Consider the following 18058-nt stretch of genomic DNA (forward strand, 5'->3'; position numbering starts at 1 on the left):
TTTCAGGAGAGCTATTTTAGGCAATTTTTCGAGAACTGAAGTTGGAGTCGGAATCAGAGTAACTAAAGTCGGAGTTGTTTACAAATAAATGTTGAACTCAAAAGAGAGCAATTTGTTTTGAGAATTACGAAATATTCTTTGACGACGCACTGACGACGGGACCTCGGTGCAGCAGTATGGGCGTGAAATAGATTTAAGATCACTCAGATCTTCATCTGGGACAAATCGGAACAGATAGGGTGAATTGGGACAGCGGGTTTAGCCATGTTTGTGTACTATATACTACCCCAATTCTGACTGTAGTCACGATTCATCCCAGTTGACAGATAACTATTTGAGATTTGCGGATATCCAAATGTATTAAGGCTGAAATATTCAGACAGCAGATGTTTTGAAGTAGTTAGAGGATTTATCCGGATACTCGTGGATAATGAATCCTGATCTCTTAATTCAATTCTTATTTTTATTTTTGGTATGCAAATTGTTTTCAAATAAACCATTTTGAACAGCATCAACCTATTAGGGGAATGGCTCCAATACCTAATTTATGAAATGTCAGGCAACACTCGATCTCACTCACCTTATCTACAGGCATTGAAGGACACGCTCTACACAGATTCCAAAATGATCCGATCATGAAGGCTGGTTTCCCTGGATAAACAGGTCACACACCGAAGAAGAAGAAGAAGAAGTAGTAGTGGATGAAGAGCGTAGAAGCAAAAAGGACTCCGCGGTCGACTAGGAGGTACTCTCGCTGAGTCACACCAGAGTAGTTAGATTGTGTACTGGCGAAGAGATGTCCTGAACCTCTCGACTAGGTGATGTTGATCCCCTTTTTTATTCTTTTCGTAAGGAAGTTTCGTCTTCCGAATATTTGCTCTGCCGTTTGCTTGCGCACGGTTGAGGGTTTGTTACGTATGGGCCTCACACGCGTCACCGTTGCCGTCTGTCCGCCACCCAAGTCGATAATCCGTGGTTATCGATTTTCTTCCGGGTCCTCCTCAATCAAACGCGACCGCTGCTGCTGCTGATGAGGGTGGAATTGCTGCTTCTTCTGGAGTGGGCGTTCAGTGAACCAATAAATGAGATCATTTTCCACGGGAGGCGCTTTTCTTCAAAGTAATCCTTTTAATTTTTAATCTCTCGTTTTTTTTCCCACTGGTGGAGAAGCCTCGAAAGGTACACCGACAAGGTCGTTTTTCCTTCTTTTTTGCACACGCACTTTTGATAATTCACCACATGCTTCCACGAACAATTTTCCCTGCAACGACTGTGTAGGTAAGGGTTTTACCCACTTTTCCTATCGGGACCGTCGAACGCGCAGCAGACAGAAATACCCAATCGATAAATTTTCTTCTACAACACTTTGGTGAACCACTTTTGCTTGTTCTTTCACTTCTTCTTCCAGCAGGAGGGGAAAATGGGCTTTTCCTTTTTTTTTCTCCTCCACCAGACGGGGAGTTAAAAAGTCCCCAAAAAGTGGGAAACTCCCAAAATTGCGCACGAGAAAACCCTTAAATTCAAAACCACGATTCAAGTTTTCCCAACTTTTCCAACGAAAGAAAGGAAAAATCACAGTCACACACACAAAGACACTGCCTGCTGGCTCTGCCTCTGCAGATGTATCGATTGTATGACTGACTGACTGCTCCTGCCTGGCTGGACGATGTCGACGATGTTGCACGGATAGTGGCTGGAGAGGAATTGAACGCACAAGGAAAAAGGACGTCCCCAACGACGTCCTCCAAGTCGGCTCGACCGGTTTGGGATAAAAAGGGGTTGCGCGTTTATCCGGAAGTGCCGTAAATAGAGAGAGTGAGAGCGAAAAAAAATAGAGTGACAGTGGGCGAGGGGGAGGAAAAATCGATAAAATTCCGTGAGAGAGCTTTTATCTGACAGGAGAGGGAGAAGGAAAAAGCCGGTTGTCATTGTCGGTGATTTGAGGAAAATGAAGTTAGTGTGCGTTGTTGGTAATATTGTTGGAATTTTTAAGAATGGTAGCAAAAAGATAAAATCAAACAATTGATTAAAATATAGGAATCAGCTTAATCATGAAACATGCAGTAATTTTTTTAATTAAAAAACTTCATATAAAACGACAAAATTGAACAAAAATATCCCAAGAAATAACAAAAGCTTACACTACTCCTTACTAGATGTCCCCATAACAATTTTTATTATTTGCTTTGCACGGAACACCCAAATTTAAAAAAAAAATCTTTTTAAAACTGTTTAAACAATCCAGAGTAAATTTTCAAAACAAACTATGAGTCATGGGCTTCCGATGCAGATAAAACCATTTGAAAATTTAATCTAGAAATCTGCTCAGAAAGTTTGAAAAAGAGATATTACAAATAGATCAAAATCAAATATCTTTAAAATAAAACATAAAAAGATGAAAAATGAAAAAAAATGTTTAAAAATAAACTCGTTTATAGTAAATGAAATTGTGATTCAAAATCATAACTTGAAAAAGTTAAAAATGGAACAATAAAATATAAAAATTATGAGTAAAAAAAAGTTCAAGCACCAAATATAAAAAAAACTATAAATTATCCACCTAAGAATGGTTGATGTCTTTCTTACATTTATAAGTTTTCAAAAATAGATCTACACATAATTTCAAAATTTGACCTCTTATACATTTGATAGTATTGTCAGATCCTCAAACTTTTGAACTTGTTGGAAAGTTTTTCAAATTCTTGTTTTACAAATATTCAATATGAAGGGGTTTCTTTTGAAATCAACCCTTTTGAATCAAAATGTTTTTGTTTTGCATAGCTTTTGAAGTACTTAATCAAAATCGGTTCATTCAGTGCCGTGATAATCGAGTGCATATTTTTAGAATAAGACGTTTCACAAAACAGCACACAAGCAACGATATTTAGATTTTATTTGATCATCGTTTTGTTACTACATTTAAAAAAGATATTTAAAATCTATAAATATGTTGCAACATTTAATGAACTATTGGATAGCAAACTGAAAAAAATAAACTTTGTTTTGAATTTCAGGTACAGCCGAAAACAGAACATGTTTTTTCTATGTAAAAAAGACGTATAAAAAACGCTAGAGAAGCACCTTCGGGATTCATGCCTATCTCACATCTTGTTTCCAACAGAAGATAAATATCAATCTTGGGCTAAATAACTTTTTTTGAATAACTCATCGCTCATGATGTCGTGTTGTTAGCCGCTTTTTGACATTTCGAAAAGACACGTTTTAATATTTGATATTGAATAATAATGAAAAGAGCACGAAATGTAAGCAATAACAACCACGTTTTATTTTGCTGTCCATTAGGGTGGTCAAAATTCGGGCTTTCTATCCCCTTAATTCAAAGATTTGAAAGAAATTTGAGCTCTTTCTGACCACGGGAATCCCACCCACTAATCGCTTGAAGTTTGTATGATAAAAATCGTTTAAATTTATGGAGATAGTTGCTGAAATATCGACATTAGAAAATTTAGAGTTGTTTGGGTGAGACTTAAAATACAATTTTTCCATTTTTTATCCTCTGTATATCTGTATATCAGCAACCATTTGTTCAATCTTTACTGTTTGTTAGACGAAATTGTAGGAAATTTTCTGACCTTTTTTTTTAAAAAAAAATATTTTCAGCATTGAAAAATCATGGACACTATTAAAAAAATCTAAAAGCCGGAATTTTTTGGACAACATTTAATTTAGAATAACTTTATTTTGAACGGTTCACTTAAACAAAAAAATGTGAACTACTTTTCGATTGCAAATCCATTTATTTTTAAATAAAAAAGGTAAACTAATTTAAAGCAAGAGATTTTTTTTTACAAAAATCACTGTTTAAAAAAATCTAAACTCGTCTTCAAAATTTTGGTCTATACTTCTGGATGGTTTAAAAGATGTAAAATACAATAAAAAAATAAAAAAAAATACGGATTCTGAGATTTTTTTTTTGAAAAAAAAAGTTAATTAAAAATTACAATTTTTTTGTCGATCTACCTATGACCAATAGTTACAACTTTGCCAAAGACACCAAATCAATCAAAAAATACAATGAAAATTAACAGATTCGTAGAAAATTGCTCATTTGTAGGTTTTGTTGTATGGCGTCATCCATAAAAAATGTCACGCTCTAGGGGGAGGGGGTATGCGAAAGTGTGACATTGCTTGTTATAAGTATAGGGAAAGCGTGACAAAAGGGGGAGGGGGGGGGGTAAATTTTGACTGATTTTAACGTGACGTACTTTATGGATGAAGCCTATGTTGTATATGGTTGAAGAGAAATCGACGAAATAAAAAGCGTAACGCCACTGAGCAATTCTCTGAGTTTTCGGTCATTCGATTTTTTTTGTATTTTTTAATCCGGCTGAAACTTTTTTGGTGCCTTCGGTATGCCCAAAGAAGCCAATTTGCATCATTAGTTTGTCCATATAATTTTCCATACAAATTTGGCAGCTGTCCATACAAAATGATATGTGAAAATTCAAAATCTGTATCTTTGAAGGAATTTTTGATCGAGTTGATGTCTTCGACAAAGTTGTAGGTATGGATATGGACTACACTGAAAAAAATGATACACGGTAAAATTTTTGGTGATTTTTATTTAACTTTTGTCACTAAAACTTGATTTGCAAAAACACTATTTTTAATTTTTTATTTTTGATATGTTTTAGAGGACATAAATGCCAACTTTTCAGAAATTTCAGAATGGGCAAAAATCTTTGACCGAGTTATGATTTTTGAATCAATACTGATTTTTCAAAAATCGAAATATCGGTCGCAAAATTTTCAACTTCATTTTTCGATGTAAAATCGATTTGCAATCAAAAGTACTTTAGTGAATTTTGATAAAGTGCACCGTTTTCAAGTTATAGCCATTTTTAGGTAACTTTTTGAAAATAGTCGCAGTTTTCATTTTTAAAATTAGTGCCCATGTTTGCCCACCTTTGAAAAAAATATTTTTGAAAAGCTGAGAAAATTCTCTATATTTTGCTTTATTGAACTTTGTTGATGCGACCCATAGTTGCTGAGATATTGCTATGCAAAGGCTAAAAAACAGGAAAATTGATGTTTTCTAAGTCTCACCCAAACAACCCAACATTTTCTAATGTCGATATCTCAGCAACTATAGGTCCGATTAACATTGTTAAAACATGAAACAGTCGTGAAATTTTCCGATCTTTTCGAAAAAAATATTTTCAAAAATTTAAAATCAAGACTAAAATTTTAAACGGGCCAAACATTCAATATTACGCCCATTTGAAATGTTAGTCTTCATTTTAAATTTTTGAAAATATTTTTTTCGAAAAGATTGGAAAATTTCACGAATGTTTCATGTTCTAACATTGTAAATCGAACCTATAGTTGCTGAGATATCGACATTAGAAAATGTTGGGTTGTTTGGGTGAGACTTAGAAAACATCAATTTTCCTGTTTTTTAGCCTTTGCATAGCAATATCTCAGCAACTATGGGTCGCATCAACAAAGTTCAATAAAGCAAAATATAGAGAATTTTCTCAGCTTTTCAAAAATATTTTTTTCAAAGGTGGGCGAACATGGGCACTAATTTTAAAAAATAAAAAACTGCGACTATTTTCAAAAAAGTTACCTAAAAATGGCTATAACTTGAAAACGGTGCACTTTATCAAAAATTCACTAAAGTACTTTTTGATTGCAAATTCGATTTTACATCGAAAATTGAAGTTGAAAAATTTTTGCGACCGATATTTCGATTTTTTGAAAAAATCAGTATTGATTCAAAAAATCATAACTCGGTCAAAGATTTTTTGCCCATTCTGGAAATTTCTGAAAAGTTGGCATTTTATGTCCTCTAAAACATATCAAAAAATAAAAAAAATTAAAAATAGTGTTTTTTTGCAAATCAAGTTTTAGTGACAAAAAGTCAAATAAAAAATCACCAAAATTTTTTTTACCGTGTATCATTTTTTTTCAGTGTAGTCCATATCCATACCTACAACTTTGCCGAAGACACCAACTCGATCAAAAAAATCCTTCAAAAGATACAGATTTTTGAATTTTCACATATCATTTTTGTATGAACAGCTGCCAAATTTGTATGGAAAATTATATGGACAAACTAATGATGCAAAATGGCTTTTTTAGGAATACCGAAGGCACCAAAAAAGTTTCAGCCGGATTAAAAAATACAAAAATTAAAATTAAAGAAAAAAGGCCGATTCCGTAGAGAACTCCTCCACTGCGTACGTCTTTGCACACTATCGCGTGTTACGCTTTTTGTTTCGTAGATGTATCTTAAACCATACAATATTTTTGCATCCTTTGAAAAGCGTTTTTTAGATCTGAACAAAACCTACAAATTGCTTTTAAAACATTGCAAAAATGCTGCGTCGTTCCATAGAAATCGAAGAATTAGAAAAACGCAGCGCACCGCATAAAAAAAGGTTTCACTGTAATAAAATGAGTCAATTTGGTGGGCAGGCGTAACGCTTTTTATTTGGTTTACTTAGGTTTTAGATCTGCACATGCCGTTTACATTGTTTTAAAAAGATTGCAAATATGTTGCGTCGTTCCAGAAAAATCAATTTAATAAAAAGAGTAACGCCCTAGGTAACGCCTGAGCATAAACCGGGGGTTTAGTGTATAATAATTCTTAACGCAGGGGAATGTGGGTCATTCTCCGCCAACTCACACAGCACTATGGAGACTGGAGAGTTTCCATACCAAAATCCAAATTGTTAGCTTTAGCTATAAATGCTTTAATCCGTTTTCGCATTTTTGCGCAACTTTTATAAAGATGACCATGTTCGTTGAATTCCAATTTTTACGACAAATTAATTAAAAGTGAAGAATAGCACTGGATTAACGAAGGTATTTATTTTTATTTTTTGACAAATTAATAGTTGTCTTAACAAAACATAAAACAAATTTTACCATTATGTCAATTTAGAAAATTTATCAAGTTACCTTTACAAAACTCTTAAAATATTTGAAATTTATGGTTAATTCAATTAAATATGACCATTTGAAAATTACAGATTTTTTTTTTGAAAAATAAATTAACCTGTATCTCGGATGCTATAGCACCTACAGCTTTGAAATTTGGAATTTTCTTATTTAAAATGCAGCATCGGCGAAAACAATATTCAGAAGTAACATTTTTTTTGGTCTTCCATAGTGCACAGCAGTTGCTCTGACCCTTTTTCGATTTACGTGAAATTTTGTCCTAAGGGGTACATTTTGTCCCTGATCACGAACCCTTCAATTTTTGAACACGCGATAAAAGACATGTTTATCAATAATTTGGAGCCTAAAAAGATGACTTTGACAAAACTTTTAAAACTATTTGTACCAGCCTTAAACATACCAAAATTAAAATATTGCTTAACATCGACACTAACTTCATAACACCGTTTGGGTTTGTGTTGCATAAAAATAGGATATTTACTCCGCTGTACATAACGTATAACAACCGTGAGAATTTTTCTACAGGGTCGTCAAACACGCCTGACAGACATAACGTACACGTGTAACGCATAAAGTCACACGGCATGCGCATGCCCTATCCTAGACTCAAACCAATGCCTCTCCCGCTCCAGGTTCTCTCTCTCTCTCTTTCTCTCATTTTACTTAGCGAGAACATTCTCGCTCACATGTACGCAACATAAGAAACAACACCCACACCACCACACCCGCAATCACCTGTGCGGCAGACGCCGCAGCTAAACAACATCAGAACTGTCAGTCTGCTACGGCAGAACACACGCACACTGCTGCTGAGAAGACTTCAAGACTGAGCTGAGCCCGTGTTGTTGTCCGTCTCTCGCGTTCATTCGTCGTTGGACTGTCCGTGCGTTCGGTCGTCTTCTTCGTCGGTTGGCACTCCGGAGTTTCAACGGATCGGTTCGGTACAGGAAGGTTCTCTCCCCTTGACAGGAAGATTTTGGCGTTTGACGGCGGATGTGTGTCTGTTAAAAAAACAGCAGTTTTGGTGTTTGTCCTTGTCTTGTGACAGCGGCGTGCGTCAAAGTTGGCCCCGTGTGTGTCCTGTATGTTGTGATGTTTTGCGCTGTTCTCATTCCCTTTGACGCTCTCATTCTCTCCTGCTGAGCGTAGTGTTGCGGTGTTGTGTTGTTGGTGTGTGTGTGTCTCTCTCTCCAGAAAGGGAGAAGAAAAGATGTTTATTGGATGTGATTAAAATTTGGTGATTTTTTGGTCTCCAGTTGGGGAAACGTCAAGAAGAACGTGTGTGTTTGGGAAAAATGTTTTGAACAGTGCAGTGATTTTGCAGTGAATTTGGTGCGTGTCCGTATCCGGTCCAGTTACTACACCCCACTTCAGGTCATCTAATATTTGTGTTTGTCTGTCCGGATTGGAACAAGACTACAAGTAGTGAGCAAAAAAGAGGCCCCTTCTGGAGGAGCGGATGACCTCGTTGTAAAGCAGTTCTTCATTCCACACGGCAAATCCGCGTTTCGTTGTATTGGAAGATTGCTACCAAAGAACAGAGCATTGATACAGATCCGCTTGCGAAAATACGATTACAACTTCATCGATAATTGCAACACATTACCCAACGAGCTGGAAGCTGCGACGACAAGAATACAACTCAATCTTGATACGTCTTCATCATCAAATCAAAAGTAATCAAACTACTGTGTATAATCTTACTACGATCCATACTCATTGGATGTGTCAATCCATGTGGGCTTAACCACGGTCCTAAGTCAAATGACATGACGTTTATGTGATTTTTTGTTTAAGTATTCAAACTAAAGTACTCAGTATTACATACTGGAAGTGTTTTTGTTTATCATTACAAATGAATAATACTGAAAACTTAAATGAAAACAGATGTTGTGAAACTTTCAAGAAATTAATTGTTAAATCCATAGTTACATGGCACTAAAGAGTGGCGATGGCCTTTTCAGATCTCAATTAGTGTACAAAATCTCAGTCATTAACTTAAAATGAGCGTTCAACTATGTTTTTAATGAAAAATGAATATTTTTTGAATTCGAGGTAGTTACAGCGGCTTAGTAAAAGAGACTTTGTTAGATTATGTAGCTCAAATTTGATATTTATTCGTAACTTTTTTTAACATGACTAGTGTTTCGCACAGTATTCCAAATGTATGATTCCAATCAGAAAAAAAGACATTGAACGCAATCAGCTGATCAAAATAAAATCATTACCCGGGTGCACCTCATTGAACCAACGTATGGATCCGTTTAGAGCAAACAAATCGACTGGAGAGTCAGGTTTCGAGACTGACCATAGCGACCCGTAGTTAAGTTTCGAGCTGAAATTGGCATATCTGTTACCCATTATGGAAACATGATTTGATTGATTCGTGAAACGAGGCACAGTCAACAGTGCTCAATCTTTAGCATGCAATTTCAAGAAGTGACAGAGATTGTTGTGATTTCTTTATTTCTGGCTGCTTTAACCTATGCTGTTATTCTCTGCTCATGGCAGAGATTGATTCATATGTACTTGTTAAAAAACGATCAAAAAAGTTTAAAAAGGGAACAAAACATTTAAATGCCAAAGACAAAATTTCAATGTAACAGTAAACAAATTCAATTTCCTATGACTCATTGTAAAGATCGAAACAACGAAAAATGATAGCATATGAACTAAGTTTAGCTCAACCACGTTGACAATCAAAATTTCCCTGGTTGGCTGAAGAGCCATCGTCCCGTGTGCCAACCACTCTGACGACGATTGATGGGTGTCAGCGATGCCATTTCTCAGTCCTTCTACTCCTTGACGATGTGCCCTAAAATCGCGCACAAGAATCACTGGATGGGTGCCGTTTCAAGTTATGTGCATGGATTAACGGTGATTTTTCGTGCTATTACCCTCAACTGTTTCAAGTGTGTATGTGTGTTGTGCGGTTCAATTTGACACTCGACATGACAAGTGGCACGAGAATTCTGGGTGAGCTACAAAGTTAAAAAGTGTGAAATTACAAGACGATTTGGCTCTAGTCGCTGCCTTTTGCTGATTCTGATGGGAACGATAGTAACTGGATCCTTACTTGAAATAATTGAAATGGTTTGATTGCAGTGTCTCAAGGAGAAGGTAGAAGGCCAATCAACAACTATCAATTGTAGCAAGATTGATTTCATTTGCTGGCATGTTAATTGAACTGAAATTAGTGCTCAAAATGGCATTGCTGGAGATAATGGAACTTTTACATAGAGCTCCGAGATTAGGGAAGATTAATATGTTAGGCAGTGCAAATTTAATTTAAAGTTGTTTTCTCATGTTACTTAAATTTTTAAATCAAACAAAAATAATTGCTGAAAGTTTAAATTTTGAAGAAATATGTTATATAACCGATTATAAACTATTATAAAAAATTAAAATACGTTAATTTTTCTTTTTTTTTTTTTGAGATCAGAAAAAGACGTAGCTTTCCAGGATTTTTTTTTGTAGACTCATCAATATTTACTACAACTTAACCGTAACTTAAGGGATTATATACATTAGAGTGTAACGAAAATGACTTTTTGGCGGGCATTCAGGAGTTTGTTCCGGTGGACATGCTGAGCCCAAATCACAAATATGAGCTTGATTGGACATAACAGGAGCTGGCGCTATGCATTTAAATTTCAAATGGGATTTAACCCGTAAAAAGAGTTTTTTTTTTTCAAAAATGTCAATTTTTGTGGCATTTTGGGCACTGAAACGTTTATTTTCAACATCACTGCCGTGTAGGCCAGATCCTTGTGCATCTTTTGGTACAGATAACATTGATGTTTGGAGCACCCTGGAGCTCGGTACAGACCTTGGTATTTTTTTTCGAAGAACCGACTCCGGTAAAACATATATGCATCGCACGTCGCGACGCCCGAGACGCCATTTGATTTTGCCGGGGTTGATTTTTCGAAAAATTGCCAAACTTGTCCAAGAAGACTCGTTAAAACGGTTCTGAGTGCAAGAAAAAAGGCAATTTCCAAAAAGTTTTTTTTTTAAATAAAAATATTTTTTAGTTTTTGATGTACAAAATCGTCAGTTTTTGATTTTTGTATTTTTTAAAAAAGCAAGCTTTAAAAATCGGGCTTCGTCATACACACGAAATATGTTATAAGAGTCTTTATTCCAACTTTCAGCCAATTTGGTTCATCCCATTTTCAGATATCGTGACAACTGTAAATCAACTCGGTCTTAGAGAAAATCGTTCACTTAGTTTGACAGTTCGCTTTGCGCATGACAAATTTCAAACTCAAATCGTCTTTTACTAAGTTTTATCAAGAAATATCTTCATGAATTTTTAAGAGTGATTGAAAGTAATCTTATTAGTGGATTTAATGTATTTTCTGTAATATGGAATTTTGTGATTTTCTACATGTATGTAACCCCTTAATTGTTATTCGGAGCGTAATGGCATAGTTTTATACACAGAAAAAAAAATCATGGTAATATTACATTTGGGAAGGGGTACATCTTTTATGTCAGAAAAAAGGTGTTATTTTACTTCTGGAAATGTGTATTTTTACCACTTTTCCGGTGTAATGTCACTTTTTCAGTCTAAATTGAGGTAAAATTACATCATAAATGTGGTAATATTCAACCTTCCAAAATTACAGCTTACTTTTTTACTGTGTAGAAACATGCAAAAATCAGTTGTATGCGAGTGATTTTCTGATCAGTTTTGTGTTTTATTTTTGGTACAAGATTTCTTATGCAACATACAGGTTATTCAGTTTTGTTTTGGAAAGCCTTCTAATTTATACGCAGACTTGTAAGGAAAAACTACACGCAGATAAATATTTTATAGAATTTGCCTGTACGAATATAATCAACGCCGATTTTGCATTGAAACAAACCTTGATTTTATCAATTCTTGATTTTCAAACAACAAAACGTTTTGTTGATTCAAATATGCCTTATTTTTCTGCGTGTAGTGCATAGAAAAAAAATCATGGTTATATCACATCTGGAAAGGGGTTCATCTTTTATGTCAGAAAAAATGTGTAATTTTACCTCTGAAAATGTTTAATTTTACCACTATTCTGGTGTAATGTCGCATTTTCAGTCTAAATTGAGGTTAAATTACATCATGAAAAAGGGAATATTCAACCTTTTTGAATTAAAACTTCCAAATTTACACTTTTTTTGCTGTGTGATTTTGGGAATGTCCAGCTATTTTTTACTGATATTTCACCGACCTCTAGTTTTTTTTCCGACGGTAGTCGCTTGCGCCAAAGTAAACCAAAAATTGATCTGCGGGTTTCGGGAAATCCGCTGGTCAAGCGGCCCAAAATGCTAGTATTTGTGTTTTTTTTTCCATATTAAAGACTGTTTATTTTTAGGTATTCTTCAAAGATAACAAATCCATTTCTAAAAACTTTGTCGTATTATTTCTTGTTGCTCCATCGTTTCTACCTTAGTTTACATTCGAAATCAACTACTGTACCATTTCCAAAGTTTTCTTAGCCAAGTTTTCCAGATATAATTGTCTTACGCTATAAATTTTGACAAATATTTGCGACGGCCTATCTCAACATTAGAAATAAATAGTACTGGGAGCTGTGATAAACGATAACACAATTAATATCGGATGATTTTCAAGTTATATTGACATTTTCGAACGAATGAATATATGTTGACCAAGTTTTCAAAACATAATGCTATTTGTTTTGTAAAGGTAACAAACAAATTTCTACTTAATTCTGCGGGTTATCTTTACTTAAGCGTTCAAATTTTTAATTTTTTTGTGATGAATCAGCACGATGAGATTTATAAATTTCGATTGATTCATCAATTCAACGATACTGTCAAAAGCATTGTTTCAGGACTTGAGAATGACAACTGTCATTTCTGAAGCTACCCCTTCCAGTAGAATTTCTGCCAAAGTTGAATAGAACCACATAGAACTACGCTGGAAATCGTGAAAAATTTCGCTAGTTTGACTGCTGTCAAATATTATCAGCAGTTATTAGCGAAAGCAATCCAGCAGAACTAAGTTGCTATTTTGATTTTGCTCAGCGGTTGGCTTATGGATTATTTTTGGACAAATATCATCAAAATCAAACCAGGAAAATCTCTCCACGGATTTGGTGGTGGATCTCCTTTTCGTGGACATCTTGTCATATCGTGCGGATCAAACAAAAACTTTGACTAACAAAGTATTTACTCCTCTAACAGTTTGAGTACCAAACACACCACATTGAATGATAAATCACTGTGGTGTATTGATAGTATTTATACTTGATGCAGACTTATCATGAATATTGAATAAGAATCCAATTTGAATCCATGCGAACCATCAGTCCCCGTTAATGTAAATGCCCCTTTGAGGTTTGTTCATTTCCAGGCAATCGTCTTGAGATGGTACCATGCCCTACTTTCTATCAAACACAAATCTCCAACGAAGTCCCAGACTATGTGCCAAAGTCGTCACTCGGTTTATCGATCACATTACGCCCCCCGAAGCCATTAAGAAACCAGTGCTCCCCGTGGAAAGGAAGCCTGGAAAATGGTGGTATAGGAAGCATTTCGAGTATCTTGCAAGCTTCTTGTGTCTTTTCCAGTTTCTTCGCTCACAGTCAGTCAGTTAGTTCAACACTGCCATCGACACATAAACATTGGAAGTTTGTACATGTAACCATCGGTTGTGTCATCAGGTCCTTCTTCCAGAACGTCTCGCAGGGTCTTCCTTCTTGTCAGTCCTCAACGCAGCAGAACAATCTTCATTTGCTGCTGCCCTGCCGAGCGAAGGCGAGTCTTCGTGAGCAATAGGAAATTACATAAAATTGCAATTCGAGCGTTGTGACGCCTTCCATCAAGGGAGTGCTGATATGGCTCAGACCAAAGTCAGTCAGTCAGTCAGGCAGCTGTTGGTTATGTATCACACCACCATCCAGTTACATACGGGTGCACGACGAATCGAAGTGACAGAGAAGTGAAGTAACGACCTGCCTCAACGGTGCACAGCTCACGTAATTAGAATGTCAATATCGATAGTATCCTAGGGCGGTCCATGTTGGATGTTTTCTTAGAATGAATGTGCAAAGATGAAAGCGTATTAGATACTGATAGATTGTATTCCTGAAAGGTTATGCTTATCTTTTGATATTGAGTGCAATGTTATTGTATTTTCTATTGGCGCAACCACACTTTAATCATATTGGGATGTAAACAAGGGCGTCTATGTTACATTTTCTTCTCCCTCTTCCATAAGTTTCCTTCAACAAGAACCGTCACAGTTCATCGACCTTTCTTCAATTGAACCACGTCGCGACAACCATCATCCTTCACTCGAAGGGTTGAAACTCGAAAAAGAACTCCAAATCAAAATTCCCAGCCGGTTCATTGTTTTACCGTCATTCCTAGCTCGTCGATAGAGCAACAGGCATTTCTGCACCCTTTTTTTGCCTCACTTTTTTTTCCTAAGGGGTGGACCGCCACCACGCATTGTTTCGGAAATTGTGATTAACGAGCAGCTCTTTGCGGCTTTGCCCTTGTCGCATACGCTTGTCGGCGACCTGGCCAGGTGTAAGTAATCTGTAAATCGGGCGTTCCCCACCCCCCACAGCTGTAAACCGCTGTGATTGTTCACTTCTATGGGGTAGCCGCCGCAGCAGTGACAACCATTGAGAAGCAGACGCAGGGCTGCCGTGGTTATTCAGCTCGATTGAGCGTCCCAGAAGGGGGTGATGATAGCCGTTTATTGCTGATGAACACATGAATTTGTCGCTTAAAATGTTGTTTAAAATTATTTAATTTAGTTTAGCATAAAATAAAGGTATTACAGGCTATTGGAAAGCTAGATATTGATGGTACCAAGGTGTTTCGTTTTGGTCTAAATTGATAACATTAAAAAAAACTTTTTTCCAACATTAAATTCACTACGTTAGGCAACAAAATTAGTATGCCAAACTAGACTAAACCTAACCCTTACACCACTGAATAACAGTTACTAAGCATTTTTAATTACCCCCAGCACAGCCGGTCGGTCCCTGCTGCCAGTAGTCAGTGCACACAGTTTTGCACTTAATGTGTGCGCATTATTAGAGGTGCTTTTTGTATTTTTTACTGTAACCACTGCCACCGCTACTTCCACTATTTGTCGTTGAACTAATGAATGTCTACTAGCCTATTGCACCATTGCATTGCATTGTTGACTGCGGCAGAGGAAGGCAGAGAATGAGAGCTGACCAGCCAAGCTGTCAAAGGTTAAAAATAATTTCCCTTTGCGACGGTCTTTAGAGATTAATTTGCACGGGCTCGCGAGAATTGAATTAAAATCGCATGTGTTATGACAAAAAAAAATACAGATGAGGTAAACAATTGAGGAACGATATGATAAATTATCTGATGGGGGATAAATGTAATTAGCGTTCTCAGGAATTCAAGGGATCTGTACGACTAATGATGAGAGGCGCCTGTGGAAATAATCTTTGCGTATAGAAAGAAGAACTGATCTTATCGAAGCATTCAAATGTCTCCGTCTCCGACTCCGGCTTTCTGAGTTAAGCCGACTCCAACTTTGACTCCGGCTCCGACTCCAACTCCGGCCTTCCGACTCTAGCCGACTCCGACTCCGACTCCGACTCCAGCTTTCCACAAAATGTTGACTCCGGCTCCGACTCCGACTCCAACACCTAATCTTTATTTAAAATATTTTAAAATTTGAATTAATCACATCACTCACATTTCAGTTCACACTTACGCGAATACAAAAAGTATGGAACCATACAAAGCTTGATAGATAAGTGTTCGTTGTTCTATGCTACATCTTTTCAGCGTTATATAAACAAAAATCATAAATATCTTATTATTTAAACGTATTTTCAGCAAAACAATTTTCTAAATAAATTTAAATTTTGTTGTTTTTAAAATTGGAACTTTTTATTTAATTGCTTAAAATTTACTTTCATTTTTTAAAATTTATATGCTAGCTAACTAGTTTTTAATTGTACTTGAGCAATTCTCTACGAAATCGGCTGATTTCGACCATTTTTATTTTTTGTATTTTTGATTTGACTTAAACTTTGTGAGGGCCTTCCCTATGAACAAATAAGCTATGTTGTGTCATTGGTTCACCCATACAAGTCTCCATACAATTTTGGCTGCTGTCCATACAAAAATGGTATGTAAATATTCAAACAGCTGTAGTGAATGAATGAATGAATGTGAGTGAATTTTCCGATCAATTTGGTGTCTTCGGCAAAGTTGTAGGTAGCAGATTTTTTTATTAACTTTTTTTTCACTAAAGCTAAATTTCCCAAAATACGTATTTTTTGATTTTCGAGATTTTGTGATATGTTTTAGGGGACAAAAATCCGCAACTTTTGAGCTATAGAGAAACATGGTCAAAAAATCTGCCGCCGAGTTATGATTTTTTTGGAAAAACAGTGATTTTTGAAAAAAATCGAAGTTTCATGCAAAAACACGTTTGACATTATTTTTAATGCAAAATTGAATTTGCAATCGAAAAGTACTCTATTGATTTTTTGATAAAGGGCTCCGTTTTCAAGATATAGCTCCCGAAAGTTTGATTTTAGCGAAATATTTGTAATTTTTCAATTTAAAAAAAAAACATTCAAAAAATAGATCATTTCTACAACTATTTTTTTCGAGAAGTTCAAAAAATTTGCTATAAAGTTTTCTAAGAGACATTGAAGATTGGACCTCGGGTTGCTGAGATAGAGCCGTTTTAAGAAAAAGAAACACGAAAATTGAAGTTTTCTTAATCTCACCAAAATAACCCACCATTTTCTAATGACGATATCTCAGCAACTAAAGGTCCGATTATCAATGTTAATGCATGAAACATTCGTGAAATTTTCCGATCTTTTCGAAAAAAATATTTTAAAACTCAAAAGTTACAGCTGTTTGAATATTTGCATACCATTTGTGTATGGACAGCAGCCAAAATTGTATGGAGACTTGTATGGATGAACCAATCACACAAAATAGTTTATTTGGTCATAGAGAAGGCCCCCACAAAGTTTGAGCCAAATCAAACAATACAAATAAAATTCATTTCCGGTTTTGGTAGAGAATTGCTCTCTTCGAATGATTTTGTTTTACCGCCCTGCTTATCACACACGTTTTTTGAACCATTTTAAAAAAAGCTGTTTCTCAAAAACAGATTCCGTTTATTTTTAGAAATTATTAATTTGTTTTTTTTTATTTGTTTGGTCATGAATTACAGTTTTAGTATAAGTAAGTGAGCATGCAACTATTTATTGTTGATGTATCTGAAAATGAAGTTTGAATAGCGGAAAACTGCAAAACTGATGAGAATGAGTGGAAAGGCTAGTATGACAAAAACGTTTATATTTTTTTTTTGTTTATTTTTGGGCACTGTTTTAAAAAAATTGAAAACTAAGTTGCTTGATACATGTCACAAGCGGCGTTCGATAAAATACTTAAAAAATTGCATATTTTTTTTTATGCATTTTATTTCTGACCATATACTATGAATTCCAGATTTTATTGTCCGTGAGGGGCAATTCATAAACCACGTGGACACTTTCTTAGAAATTTCAGATTTCCTTCTCCTTCCCATCATGTGGGCAATTATAAAAAAATCCTGACTGAATGGAGCGCAAAACCCCCACTGAGGGTCCCCTAAGGGTTATTTACGTGGTTTCTGGATGGTCCCAATGAAATAAAAAAAATGTTTATTCTGAACACGTTTAGAAGCGGAATTGGATTGTACCTGAAATGGATAAAAACTTACAAAGACTCGATGGATGTCCTGTCTCTTCGATTTGCTTGAAACTTTGTCCTACAGGGTAGTTGAATCCTGATCACGAATCTGTGGTCCATATTTCGATTTCTCGCGACAGCCAGGGTTGCCAGATTGCCAGATTTTTCAAGTGTCAGCCAGAATAAAGATACAACCTTCTCTGTGCCGGATATTGACAGATTGTTCAATGTTGTGCCCATTTTAAAATTACTTTTAATTAAAATAAACGAACTTTATTTGAAATAAATATAAAAGAATGGGATTTCCTTAAAAAATCTATCTATCTTATTTCTACAAACTTTCGAGTTAATTCATGTCCTCCCTTCCCTTTACCATTCAGAATTGCTAGATTTTCGTCTGCCAGATTTTTCCAGATTTATAATT

The 18058-nt window shown here is 35.6% G+C and overlaps 2 protein-coding genes across 16 annotated transcripts in view; one reads left to right on the top strand and one right to left on the bottom strand.

Moving 5' to 3' along the window:
* Positions 1–1748, bottom strand: part of LOC6034957 (mucin-5AC) — a 66622-nt gene extending 64874 nt beyond the window's left edge. For 2 of the 11 annotated variants that reach the window (XM_038249928.1, XM_038249931.1), the window contains exon 1: positions 581–1729. In XM_038249928.1, coding sequence (XP_038105856.1) covers positions 581–637 — 57 coding nt within the window. In that variant the 5' untranslated portion in view covers positions 638–1729. Of the gene's footprint in view, positions 1–580 lie in introns of all 11 variants that reach the window. The other 9 variants (XM_038249926.1, XM_038249922.1, XM_038249933.1 and 6 more) reach the window with 7 other exon arrangements.
* Positions 1749–7710: 5962 nt separating this feature from the next.
* Positions 7711–18058, top strand: part of LOC6034954 (alpha-mannosidase 2) — a 213071-nt gene continuing 202723 nt past the window's right edge. For all 5 annotated transcript variants that reach the window (XM_038265543.1, XM_038265492.1, XM_038265637.1 and 2 more), the window contains exon 1: positions 7711–8603. The gene's annotated coding sequence lies outside the window, so the exon portion shown is untranslated. The remainder of the gene's footprint in view (positions 8604–18058) is intronic.

The sequence above is a fragment of the Culex quinquefasciatus genome, chromosome 1 (genome assembly GCF_015732765.1).
Source record: "Culex quinquefasciatus strain JHB chromosome 1, VPISU_Cqui_1.0_pri_paternal, whole genome shotgun sequence".
NCBI lineage: Eukaryota > Metazoa > Arthropoda > Insecta > Diptera > Culicidae > Culex > Culex quinquefasciatus.